The 14,487-nt window shown below is 35.4% G+C and overlaps 1 protein-coding gene across 1 annotated transcript; it reads left to right on the forward strand.

Annotated features, from left to right (window-relative positions):
• The first annotated feature begins 5,645 nt into the window (after window positions 1–5,645).
• LOC131957136 (uncharacterized) lies at window positions 5,646–14,283 on the forward strand. The gene is made up of 6 exons (XM_059321852.1): window positions 5,646–5,752; window positions 10,509–10,651; window positions 11,465–11,548; window positions 13,348–13,473; window positions 13,992–14,174; window positions 14,269–14,283. The coding sequence occupies exons 2-6, from the start codon at window positions 10,595–10,597 to the stop codon at window positions 14,281–14,283; spliced, it is 465 nt and encodes a 154-aa protein (XP_059177835.1). The 5' UTR covers window positions 5,646–5,752; window positions 10,509–10,594.
• Window positions 14,284–14,487: the final 204 nt, after the last annotated feature.

Here is a 14,487-nt window from a genome sequence, read left to right on the forward strand (position 1 = left end):
TCGTATTCGTGTTTGTAATGTTAACAGCTTATATTGGGTGTAGCCGCGTTGATTAAGTAAAGTGAAACCAAATTAGGCAGACACTCCAAAGAAATTAAATAAATATCGCGTATTGAAAGAAAGCTTTCTTGTTAATGTGGTTGTGTTGAAGAAAAACCACAATGCTAAAACTACATGTATAGTTTTAACGATTGAAAAGATTGTACTAAAATTTGAAACTGTGTAAACGTCTATTTACAGTAAAGTTATTAAAGGTAACACAACTATATCTATTGACAAGTGATTTGCAAGTCTATTGTCACTTGCATTCAATGATGACTTTTATGATTTAATAATTTTTTACCATAAACATTACCAAGCGATTAAACGAGTTTAAAAAGTACAGATTCAAACCTTATGGTCCATTGGACAGAAGAAGTAGAGTTCACCTGTTTCTTTGACCACGGCATATGAAGCGATAAGGTGGCCAGCATTATACCCAGCCGCCTTTATTTTACCTAACGTGAGTCAGGTACCCGTCAAAGATGGGAGGACTCAGTGACGTCTTACGGACTCTTGCCCGAGATTCTAACTGGAGACTTTCATGTTAACAGTCTAGGCGCTACCTTTCGACCACACTGTCTTGAAAATCAACGTGGCTGTTGTTTACTGGTGTATCATCTCTCTCTCTCTCTCTCTCTCTCTCTCTCTCTCTCTCTCTCTCTCTCTCTCTCTCTCTCTCTCTCTCTCTCTATTATAATTACCTCGACGTTTCACGTACACAACTTTGGTTACTTTCAGGACTTCTACAACTACGCGTGCGGCGGCTACAAGAAAATGGTGGACCTCTCGTGGTTCAAAACGAGGCTTCGGGAATTCCCAGACGAGATCCTGCAGGAACATCGAAAGTACATGATAGGTAATGACGTCACACTGTCTTCCTTGTCAATCACGCGACTAGCTGTCTCACGTGACTGTCATTTTGTCATGTGACCTTTTTTAGCTAGGTTCGCTCTACAACCACGTGATTAGTTCCACTGTGTTGGTGTCTTGTTGTGTTATTGTATCAAGGTTTTATAGAAATTAATAATATAATGTCCTCTTATATACTTTATATTCCTGTATCCGCTTATTTTAGACTCCCCACAAAAATTATTTTTAATTACTTTCTTTTTTATCCAATATTTTGATATTATCATTACACTAATATTTTCATCCTACGATTAGAATGAAATAATTTAATTTACTTTATTTAATTACCCCTAGTTTTTTATGCGGTTTAATTCGATTACTCCTTGCAGTTTCATCACTTTCTCGGCTAGTGCACATGCGCAGTGTATCGATGTTGAGATCGATATTTGAACTGGTTAGGAGAACCGTTATTTTACTTAGGTTAAACGACCGTTGACTGATAGTACATTTGTACTGAATGTGTAGGGGAACGACTGATTGAGTGCTTGCTAGGGAGTTTGGAGCGTTCCTTCGTCTGGAAAAAATTGGTTAGATTTCTGGAGTTGATTTTGTCAAAATAGAAAAGCAGTGAATGTCAAGCTTTTAAAATAACGATTACCATTTTTATGGTAATTGTCATTTTAAAACTTTGACATTTACTGCTTTTCTATTTTTTTTTCAAATCTACTTACACAAAGTCCAATTTCCAAAAAAAAATGACTCAAAGGAAGCAATTTCAGATAAGCCACTTGCGCTAATGCCATTTACCAAAAAAAAAAAACAAAAAAAAAAAAAAACACCCACTTGCAAACACTCATTCTACAAAAGACACATGAAGGCCATTTTCTAAAAAAAAAAAAAAACACTTCCACAAACGCCATATTTCTAAAAAAAAAATTACACACACGGAGGCCAGTTTCCTTTAAAAGTCAATAACAGAGTAAAGTAGAGCTTTAATTTTATTTTCTGCTAAAAAATTATTGCTGAGTTGCTACTAAATTAACATTTTAATTCGCATAGCACCATTTTTAACATCTTGATTCCATTATATATTACTCTACATAAGCAGAGAAAGCTTTCATTATCTGTTTCGACCCATAAGCCCCACACTAGCAAGTTAAGTACCCGAATCCTATTGGTTAGCATAACTGTGGGGTAAAATATACGCAACAGTCAATGCTTGATTATAAAATACAATTTGACTTTAATTAATAAACCCCGTACTTGATATACGTTGCTTAGCATAACATAATATGGTGTACTATACGTAACGATCAATATGTTATGATAAAATACTAAAACTAATCGAAGTCATTTAGCCGCAGTCATATATATAAAAGTCACATCGCATGTACATCACACAGTTACGATACTACTCATGTAAAGTAAGTTGATGTCTAGTTACCACCTTCTTAAATCTCCTACTAACACACAAACACAAACATTTCGCACTTTATCTCACACACGCACACAAACACTAAAAAATATGCCATGTGTTTCTGAAAACAAAATAATTTTTTTTCTAGAAAAATCAGTTTATTTTTTTTTCTCAATTTCTGTTCGCTGGTTTTCTATTTTTTTTTACCACGACGCTCGCCCAAATTTTCTTTTCTTTTTCTTGTAATTATAAAATCGTTTGCGATTTCTCTTTCATTTATTTAACAACAGGTTTCAATGAAGAAAAAACCGCAAAATTTAATCTTAAATTCAATAAGATTTAATCTAATTTACGTTTCTATCGTGTTGCACAACGAGAATAATTGCCTATATCATGTTGCCCTAATTGTTTTTTTCCTGATGCCTTTTCGATTATTTATGAGATCGATTTTCGATAAATGACGTCAAAATGCGATACCGGAATGTAAAGCCCCAATTTGTGTGGATTTCCGAGTGTTATATCAGAATTAGAGATGTCTAATATCTACAGTGAGATGTCTTGCATATATATATATATATATATATATATATATATATATATATATATATATATATATATATATATATATATATGTATATATACATACATACATTTACTTATGCATACTTATACATCAATATGTGAAAATGTGAAAAGTTGTTTTTATAAGGTATATTCATTTCATGCGGTTGTTTAAATGCAGCCAGTGAAAGAATATATTTAATGCCAGCCAGTTTTCCACTTTAAAAATGAAAGCCAAAAATAATATCATTATCAGAATTCGAGAGCTTCACGGAAAACAAATTTTCCAGACGCGGCCAAAAGTTGGCTAATAAAAAAAAATCTGGCATTAGATGAAGCCGGTGTAGATCGTGGAGTGTGGCGAAATCTTGCCAGGCGATGGAGGGGCATGTCCCTATGTTAATCAGCTCAACGATTGGCTGAGCCTGCGCATGCGAAATCTGCGTTTGTGAAAAGAGCTCCAAGTGGGGAATGAGTTAGTGTGAGAGATGGTTATGGGAAGTCCACTATAATAGCCATTAGTTTTTTTTCCTCATACTGTTAGTGACTGTTATACAAAACGTGTTTCCAAATAGTCATTATCATTCTGCCGATGCTGATAAATAAAAATTTTAAAAAAATTATTATTTGCAGTAAATTTAAGAAGCAGTCAATGCAATTGTACTTAAATAACCTCAGTATATGTTTTAAATTAAACCCATATTCGGTTAATTACATTAAACACGTGCTTCATTATTTTTATAATGAAGATCGTGTTATTAGAGAAAACGATGCAGTTTACCATTATTTAAAGAGGCGTAATTAAAAGTTCTCTAAACATGTGTTTTTAAGGCTTTGAATCTTACTGTTATAAACGCGCACCACACACAATATATATATATATATATATATATATATATATATATATATATATATATATATATATATATAAGCTAATTACTGATTACGTTGATTGTGTTTACTATATTAGTAAAAAAAAATAATGCATCATCTTTGGTTATGTGAAAACCATCTAAATAATATAGACTTATACAGCAACACTGGGAGACACCCTTTAATGTAATACACGGCTGCCCAGTTAGGGCTTTGTGTACCCGCTGTTCGAATAGACACGAGTTAGACAGGACCGGGGGCCGCGTGTGTACCCCGCTGATAAGGCGAACATGTCCTCTTTAATTCGCGAGATGGAGTGTTTCAATCACTTGTTTCACGTTGGCCCGTGTCGACTGGGGACCCTTTTATCGCCGCGTGTATACGGTACGTGGCTAAGAATTAATTGGGCGTTGGATTTTTATAACATTTTTAAAATGTTACTTAACATTTCATGCAAGTAGGGATATTTCTTAAATAGTTTTTAATCCAGCTTAAAAATTTGGATCAGACGGAATTTGGAAAAGTAAAAAAAACAAGTAACTAAAAAAAGTCTAGTGACAATTTTAGCGCAATTTCCTTACGTTATCTAAAAATAGCTCTGTCGTAGCGTAAATCAACAGCAGGGTTAGTAAAACCATTGGTTAGTTATTAAAACGTTTTTTATTAATTTTTTTTCAGTATTTTACATGTTTTATTTACAATAGAGTAACATGACTAAAAACCATTGCGCGCCTAGCTACCGAGCGTGATGTCGCAGATATTGAACGTGATGGCGCAGCTATAAAACGTGATGACGCGTGTGGTGTGGTTGCATAAAATGCCTACTAATTCGGTCCAAATTTTAATTAATTCAAAAAAATGTTTGTGACCAAACGAAAGGATATTTTTGAAAACTTTCTTCGGCAATATTGTTCTAAATTATAGCAGGAATCGATTGGTGCATGTTTCAAGTCGCTAAATGGTCTGGTTGCCGAGATATGGGCCAAAAACTGCATTTTTCCGAGGTTTTTTGGCTTTTCCGGGAAATCCATGAAAGAAACCCGGAATTTTTATGGCCTATGTTCATCCTCGTAACTTGCTTAACATAATTGTTTTTGTAACTAGTCATCGATATTGCTTCGTTGAGGAGGAGATACGACTTAAAGCTGCGGACACACATCCATACATTCATCCATCCATTCCCAGAAATGACGAGTTAATAAACGCAATTCTCCAGAATGGAAATTGCGCTAAAAATAGGATACATTTAAATAAATCGCGTCGAATAAGACAATAAGTGAGATGGATTACAATTTAAATTTGGGATATTTTATTAGAGAGAAAATTGGAAACATTGTGGTGGCAGATTTTAAAACTATTTTTTAAAAGAGAACAAATGCATTGACATTCTAATTTTTTTGTATTATGTGTGTGGGATAAAGTGCAAAAAATGGTGTGTTTGAGTGTGAGTATGAGATTTAAGAAGGTGGTGAAATATAATGATAGTGTGCAGTATACATTCTTTCACTTTTTTCTCATGTATATTCTGTAATTTAGGATGTTGTCTAAAAAATTATGCAATTTTTTTTTGTTAATTAATAGGCAAGCTCTTTGAAATCCGAGTAAATTGAACCAATTTTCATTTTGCTAAGTAATAAAAGTAATTTGTATCTTGTATATTGAATATATATATATATATATATATATATATATATATATATATATATATATATATATATATATATATATATATATATATATATATATATATGTATATATATATATATATGTATATATATATATATATGTATATATATATATATATATATATATATATATATATATATATATATATATATATATATATATATATATATATACTAATTACCCCCACACTATTCTCCCCCACAGACCGGCTGTCCTCGACCTCTCTAGACCCCAAAGATGACAAGCTGCTGGCGTCTTCTAAAGAGATCTTCAAGTCCTGTTTGTTCAGATCAGCCGCTGTCGAGGAGGGGACGAGGATCGTAGGTCAGTTTGTCAGCCGGGGGTTTCCTTATTTAGCCAACGGCTGACAGCTTTTAAACAGTTTGAGGCAAATAATGAGACGTGTGTGTGTGTGGGGGGGGGTGGAGAGGGAGGCTGTTAGGGGAGGGGATGGGGAGGAAAGCTGCTTAAAAATTTGACAGGATCCGGTGCATATAATGCAACAAAATACACACTGAATGGTAATTAGGTTGTTTTTTTAATATTGAAATGTCATTTTCCAAAAATGTAGCCTTCGCTGTTAACTTCTATATTAAGATGTCTCTATATTTACCGTTCACTAATGTCTGGTTTGTCAAAAAAAAATTAAACTTCAACATAAATTCTTACAAGCTCATGAACTTTTATATTTTGTCTTGCATCGAACTGTCGAATTTTCTGATATGTAAGCCAAAGAAAAGTAATTACCGAGTTCGGTTTTTGTTGACACATGACTGTGGTGTGTTCATTCACAAGTTATGTTTACTTTAGGTCGACATGTTGACATAAAAACACCCAGGCCTGTCTAAATGTTTGAAAACGTAGGCCCTACCCTGAATTTTGTATTTTAATTAATGTTTGCTCTGGTTTTGAGACGCTAGATCAATAGCGGGTAATCGATGAACGATGATTGTTACAAAAACATGACAGGGAGTAAAAGACTGAGATACTTACAGAAACATAATAGGCATAAATATTACACAAAACAGAGTTGGAGTCAAACTTGATGAAAATAATAAAAAAATGATATTTGAAATTAATGTTTTATATCAGTCAAAATTAAAAATAAATTTAGGAACTTTGATTGTCTAATAATATTTTAACATACTTATTTTTTATTTATTAGCAAATTCAAAATTTCTAAAAATGCACTTTGCTTCTTCTCTTTACCGATACTGTTTAAAAAGCGAAGTAATTGCTGTGGGGGAAAGGGGGGGGGGTGATGGACACGTGTGGCCTAGAATACTCATACGAAAGTCGCGAGTTAGAATCCGGGTTCAAATCAGTAGAACGTCCCTGAGTCCACATAGCTCTGATTAGCTCAAATTAGGGACACAAAGACGAGGTCACAGAAACAGGCGAACTCTACTTTACTAGCCCCTTGGACGGCCAGGTTTGAAAAGGGAACTTAACTTTAATTTTACTAGTTGTTCGATCTATAATACACACCCAGACAGTGGCGAAGCGAGGTCGGGTGCCACCCGGTGCGGCACTTAATGGTGTCACCCCCCCCCCCCCCCACCCCCAGAGGCGTAGCGACCCTTCCCGGGGACAAACTTTCAAACTTTCAATTTGCACCACCTCCCCCTCAAGCTTTCGATTTGCACCCTCCCCCCCTCCCCCCCTCGAACTTTCGATTTGCACCCCACCCCCCGTCAAGTTTTTCTCTATATATTTTGCTATTTTTTGCCTTGGTGTCGCCCCCCTAAATGGTTTCACCCGGTGCGGTCCGCACCCCCCCCCCCCCGCCTCCCTCGCTACGCCTCTGCACCCAGACACACTTAAAACAAATATAGCAACACCACATTTAGAGAAATCGTTAGTTTGTACAGTTATAATTTACTAGTAAATGTTACCAGAAAGCAAACACTGGCTTACAGTTAAGTGCATGAAATAGGCTTAACCCGAACAATTAAACGTACAATAAAGTTACGGACAAACGTAAAATAAAGTTACGGACAAACGTAAAATAAGGTTACGGACAAACGTAAAATAAAGTTACGGGCAGAGATACGCCTACCACTCGAGACAACTGAATAATTTGAGAAAAGTTTAAGCTGCAGAGATATAATCAGGAAATAAAACAGTCATAGACTTCCTGATAGTGAGATCGATGAGTCGATAGGTGACTGATTAAGTGGTTAAAACATCACGTTTTCTTCACGTCAGGCACGAGATTTGTGTCGGTGACAGATTTAAGTATCTGCAGGTGTTATCTGTGTTATAAAAAAACTATTTGTTGTATCTGTGCTGTAGTTATTAAATGTATCTGACAGTGCCGTAGACGAGGTACTCCCCCCACCCCCTCCCATCCTTCCTTTTTTACACGTCAGCTAGATCAAGAATATGTCGAACACACTTTTGATTATATAAAAAACAGTCTTACAAACGTGAAATAAATCGTTAGCAGTACAGCCTTTAACTTATAGGATCTAGAATTTATTTCTCTTTTATTTCTTCTAAAAACCAAGTTTCTTTGTTATCTGTAAATTTAATTATCAAACAATTGTAATTTGAAATTTACCGAGTTGCCCACTTACATAATAAAACTAAGCCATATTTAAAATTAACTTGTATAGAAGAGACAACCGAGTTTTCTTTATATTCATTTATTTGAACTAGACACACAAGTAAATTAGCACGTTAGACATTGTTCTAGCAAACAATGCCGACACTTACAACTTTAATGTCAGTCTTGACTTGCAGCGAAAATTGAAACAATGAAACTCAAAGGCTGACATCTTCCCGAGTGCTCGCGAGTAAGTCGGTAGCCGTCTGCTCAAAGATTCTGTGACGTGTATCTTCAGAACCAGCAGACGCAGACGATGACACAAACATACGCAGACAATAACGTTTTTGTTTTAGTTTGTGTCGCGTCTTGACATTTAGGTTTAGATTGTCAAGTTTTCTTGACCAAATAAGTGGAACCAGCGAAATAAAACAGCTGTCAATTTTTTAAGATACCCAATGTAGATGGGACAATAGTGTTAGATTTAAATGTGAATTGTATTCGCAGGATCGAAAATAAATGTGTCATTTTAAATGAAAATAACTTGACCTAAAATGTTACATAAAAACATTTTACAACATTTAGCTTGTAGTAAAACAACTCATGTTTTCGTATTTTTATCATGTCAAAATTACTTTTATTTTAAATAAAAATGTGAGATTTGTTCTAACATTTAAAATTTTCCAGTAGAGTGAATAATACAGAACATTTTTTTTCTTTTTTTAAATTTAGAAAACAGATATTCTGAGCAAATAAAATTTCTTCTTTTAAAAACCAGAATGCGTTTTTGAATATTTAAATGCTAATATAAAGATGGATTTATTCTTTTACATACAATTATGTTAAATTGCAGTTTTATAATTAAAATGAATGATTTTTTAATCGTGATTACTATTTAATTTGAAGAGTTATTTTATTCCTTAGTTCGCGGAAACGTCGCTATGAAAATAATATGCTAAGTAAGGCACTTTCACTAGTTCAGAATTAGCTTTAAAAAGCAGGTTTTTAAAATCACACACTTTTTCGTTACTTTATATGTAACGTTAAACAGTTCTGCTTCTTAAATTAAAAAAAAAGGTACAAAAAAATGCAATACTTTTCCAGCCGTTGTAAAAACCAAATCGATTTCCTAGTCTCGTACATAACTCGTCAAAAATATACTCTTAAAGGTAGCAAATTTTGACTTGGTAGGAGTCTAAGAACCTACGTTAGTCTCCATCTGTCGGATAATTGGCTTCATCAAATGTCTAGCAAGTTTTTTTAAAGTATGCTTGTGATGATATCACACATATGATTTCAATTTTTCGCCAATGACATATTTAAAAAAAATAGCTTTGTACAAAAAAGATCAATAAGGAAAAAATGCAATTAGGAGGTCATTCCTCAGGGGCACGTATTTATTTATATTGATTTTTTAAAATAAAAATAATATGGGAACAAAATTGCCACAGAAAAACTCCATAACAAACTAATATAATTGGACTATAACACATTAATAACTCCAACAATATACATTGTCAATTGTTACTTGCAGTCTATCGTTTTTGAAAAAAAAATTCAACATTGTCGAAAGTTTATTGTGTTCTTAATGTATTATAAAAACAAGACTATGAAGGTTTACTTTAAATTTGAAATAAAACGGAAAAACTGTTATATTTAAACTATTTTGTTACTATTAATGTAAGTCCTGGTTTCTCCTATGAATAAATAAAATGTGTTGTTTTATATAGTGTCTTAGTAAGCTGAAAACGTTTAATTTATATTAGGCTTACACAACAGTTTGATTAAATCAATATTTGTCGATTTTTAATATTTTTGTTTAAACAATTAAAAAAACAAAAGGTTTGCATAAGCTTAATCAATGAAGACTTTAAAACAGAGCAAATAAAGAAAACAAAATTAAATTGTTTTTCATTAATTGTCGTAAATCTGCTGCTAATAACTAATTACGTGACGTTTCGCACTGCCAAAGCTAATTAATTCTAAACATTCTGTTAATAATTTTCAAGTCATTATTTTTTTCTAAATGCAATGGAACATATTAAACATACATTAATTAAATATCCTTATTAGTTAGGATTATGGAGGTTTAATTATGTTCTATAAATTGTTCTTTTAGTCTGCACCAATCTCGAACATTTCAAAACAATCCATAATCATTCCATACCGTATGCTTTTGTAAAGTTAGAAAGCTTTTAAAATTGCTGATCAAACTCTTGAAAAAATTCAACATAGTTTAATACAGCGAATACTTTAATAACAATTGTCGTGCAGTGATTATGTTTGCAAACTCAAACCTCATCATTTGTTAATCTTAGATTTCGTTTTTTCTGTATTTTTAGCCAACATATATAAAAACCATCGATTCTATTTGACCCCACTTTAAATATAATAAACAAATTGACGTCATAGATAATACCACCCCCCACCCCGACCCAGCCTCTCCCATAATTCAGAGCCTCACAGAAAGCACCCCCGGGCATCGTCTAAATAAATTATCTGGTCTCATGTGGGGTTATCTCCCTCTTGCAGTGACAGATCTTCTGGACACGCTTGGCGGATTACTGGCGGCCACAGAGGTCACAGACTTGACCTTGCTGCTGGCGAACGTGACACGGATGTTTGGGGCCTCCCCGTTCTTTAGGGTCATCGTTCACAGCGACAAGAATATCTCAGTAAGTAGGTCAAGGTCATTGCTCACAGCAACAGTAATATCACACTAAGTAGGCCAAGGTCATCGTTCACAGAGACAAGGATATATCAGTAAGTAGGTCAAGGTCATTGTTTACAGCGCCAATGTTATGTTAGTAAGTCGGTCAAGGTCATTGTTCAAACTGTCAACAACATCTCAACCAGTGTCAAAGAAATATCGTTGAAAGTAACAAATAACTGTTACGATAGCCCGTATTTTTACATAAGTCAATACTTTTACAAAAAACCCATTTTGACTTAAGTCCATAGTATCACATAAGCCAATATTATTATATACATATCTACTCTTGCAAAAGCCTCTTCCCCTACAAAACGTACATTTCTACATACGCCCGTATTTTAACATAAACACACACTCGCCCAGAAGCCCGTACTATCAAACATTAACACCCATCTTAACTACAGTCCAGATTTTTACAAAAAGCTCATTCGTCACATAAGGCCATATCTATACACAAGCTCACTAGTCACATAAGGCCATTTTCATATAGAATCACTCGTAACATACGGCCATATTTATATAAATTCACTCGTTACATACGGCCATATTCATATAATCTCACCCCTCACATAAGACCATATCCATACAAAAATTCACTCCTCACAAAAGGCCATATTCATATAAACCCACTCCCCACATAATGCCATATGCATATAAACTCACTCTTCACATAATGCCATATTCCTATAAACTCACTCCTCACATAAGGCCATATTCATACAAAAACTCACCTCACATAGCGCCATATTCCTATAAACTCACTCTTATGTTGCAGCTGATAGCCAACGTGTCAGACCACATGAACCCACTCACCAACCCACCTGACTTCTCAAGGTCACGCTCATCTTCAACAGAAAATGTAAGTGCTTCACTTTGTTCTATCTTATAACTAATATTTAACGAATAGTTGAACCTAAATACATTCAGTGTATAATGTAACTGTGATAGCATGTGTTTGGACAAAAGGGTTTCTGATTTGCTTGTTTGATGAGGAACTTGATGTGTTGGGTATAAAAACAGTTAGTGGTTCGGTGTGTGAGTAGTGTAAGTAGTATATTTTTATTTTTGTTTGTGTATGAATGATGAGATTTCGTATTATGGATTTGTAGAAATCAAAATAGGTAATGTGGTTCTAATTAAAAGAGATTCCATTGATGTAAGAATTGTGGAGTTAAAGCTTATAGGAATTTATAGTATGGATGTTTTTTGGTATTAAAGGCTTTGTCTGATGGGTGGGCTATGAAAGTAAGATTTTGTGGGGTGGGTAGGCTATGAAAGTAAAGCTTATCTGAGATTGGTGTGTTACTGAAGTAAGACTATATGGGATTGATGTGTTACTAAAGTAAGGCTATGTGGGATGGATGTGTTACTAAAGTAAGGCTATGTGGGGTTGATGTGTTACTAAAGTAAGGCTATGTTGGGATGGATGTGTTACTAAAGTAAGGCTAGGTAGGGTTGATGTGTTACTAAAGTAAGGCTATGTGGGGTTGATGTGTTACTAAAGTAAGGCTATGTGGGGTTGATGTGTTACTAAAGTAGGGCTATGTGGGGTTGATGTGTTACTAAAGTAAGGCTATGTGGGGTTGATGTGTTACTAAAGTAAGGTTATGTGTGATGGATGTGTTACTAACGTAAGGCTACGTGGGATGGATGTGTTACTAAAGTAAGGCTATGTGGGGTTGATGTGTTACTAAAGTAGGGCTATGTGGGGTTGATGTGTTACTAAAGTAAGACTATGTGGGGTTGATATGTTACTAAAGTAAGGTTATGTGGGATGGATGTGTTACTAAAGTAAGGCTATGTGGGGTTGATGTGTTACTAAAGTAAGGCTATGTGGGGTTGATGTGTTACTAACGTAAGGCTACGTGGGATGGATGTGTTACTAAAGTAAGGCTATGTGGGGTTGATGTGTTACTAAAGTAGGGCTATGTAGGGTTGATGTGTTACTAAAGTAAGGCTATGTGGGGTTGATATGTTACTAAAGTAAGGCTATGTGGGGTTGATGTGTTACTAAAGTAAGGCTATGTGGGGTTGATGTGTTACTAAAGTAAGGTTATGTGGGATGGATGTGTTACTAACGTAAGGCTACGTGGGATGGATGTGTTACTAAAGTAAGGCTATGTGGGGTTGATGTGTTACTAAAGTAGGGCTATGTGGGGTTGATGTGTTACTAAAGTAAGGCTTTGTGGGGTTGATATGTTACTAAAGTAAGGTTATGTGGGATGGATGTGTTACTAAAGTAAGGCTATGTGGGGTTGATGTGTTACTAAAGTAAGGCTATGTGGGGTTGATGTGTTACTAACGTAAGGCTACGTGTGATGGATGTGTTACTAAAGTAAGGCTAGGTGGGGTTGATGTGTTACTAAAGTAGGGCTATGTGGGGTTGATGTGTTACTAAAGTAAGGCTATGTGGGGTTGATATGTTACTAAAGTAAGGTTATGTGGGATGGATGTGTTACTAAAGTAAGGCTATGTGGGGTTGATGTGTTACTAAAGTAAGGCTATGTGGGGTTGATATGTTACTAAAGTAAGGCTATGTGGGATGGATGTGTTACTAAAGTAAGGCTATGTGGGGTTGATGTGTTACTAAAGTAAGGCTATGTGGGATGGATGTGTTGCTAATTATAACCATCCCGTAACGTGAGCGATGATTTCCAGGATGCCAAAATGAACATGGCACGGCTGAGTGATCTGCTGTATAACCTGATACGGCCAACGGTCAACGAATCGGATGCCAGGAACATCGTCGCAGACTTCCTCAAGCAGGAGGCCGACATCCGCAGGGTGAGTGATCACGTGGTTCCCTTCTGGTTTCAGGGGCTGCCTAGGTTTTGGAACTTACACAAGTGTTCAGCCATCGCTAAAATAAAATAAAAATTGCCTTTTTTTTCTTTTATGGGGAACCGATTTTACCATAGTGGCTTGAGTATTATTTCCTTTGTGATAATAAAAACAAGGAAGGTTTTCTATGCTTTGTGTATTATTTTATCGACAATAGGAGATAATGGTCAGACTGTAGAACTTATGAATGACAACCTGAAAGTCCCTGTTTTGGGTTCGAGTCTGTAGGACGTCATTGAATCCACCCTTCTCTGATATGTAGTTTACCTAATTCCCGTTAGGGAAACAGAGGCGACTGGGTAAAGTGCTGACCACACTGTCCTCTTGAATTATGAGGTCATCGAAACGAATTACCCCTACTTCATCTAACCAATGTGTCTTTAGAACATCGTGGAAAAGATGATAACGTAAAAAGCTTGCACTTAATAATGTTAAAAAACACCTTCACATTCTATTTTTAGATACTACCAACCGGTCGTGAGCATTCAGACTACTCGGATGGCTCCTTCACGTGCGACAGTCCCAGCAGTCAAAAAACTCTCGGAGAACTACAAATTAAATACAACGGCATCGGCATCAACTGGTTCCTGTTTTTCCAAAACGTCCTCGACACAACCGACGTCGCAGACATCCGCTTCTGTAAAGTAAAATTCAGCAACGAACTCCACCATCTGCTTAAAATCACCCCCAAACCCTCGCTTCGGCAGTTTATCATCCTTCATACTTTAATCCATTCAGACCTCTTCATACTAATCTCACAAAACTACCAGAACCTTATTCAAACTCCGGATGGTAGAGAACTCTCAGAAACAAGAGAAGAGCAGTGCTTGGATTTGATTACTCATTTTCTCCCGGCGCTCGAGAGGTTCTTGGGCTGCGACGACTCGATGCTCGCCCATCACCGGACCAACACCTTCAACGCTTTACGCAATGTCCGATCAGCGCTCTACAACACGC

The sequence above is a fragment of the Physella acuta genome, unplaced genomic scaffold, assembly GCF_028476545.2.
Source record: "Physella acuta isolate Inbredline_101_S28 unplaced genomic scaffold, ASM2847654v3 ptg001212l, whole genome shotgun sequence".
NCBI classification, from domain to species: Eukaryota; Metazoa; Mollusca; class Gastropoda; family Physidae; genus Physella; species Physella acuta.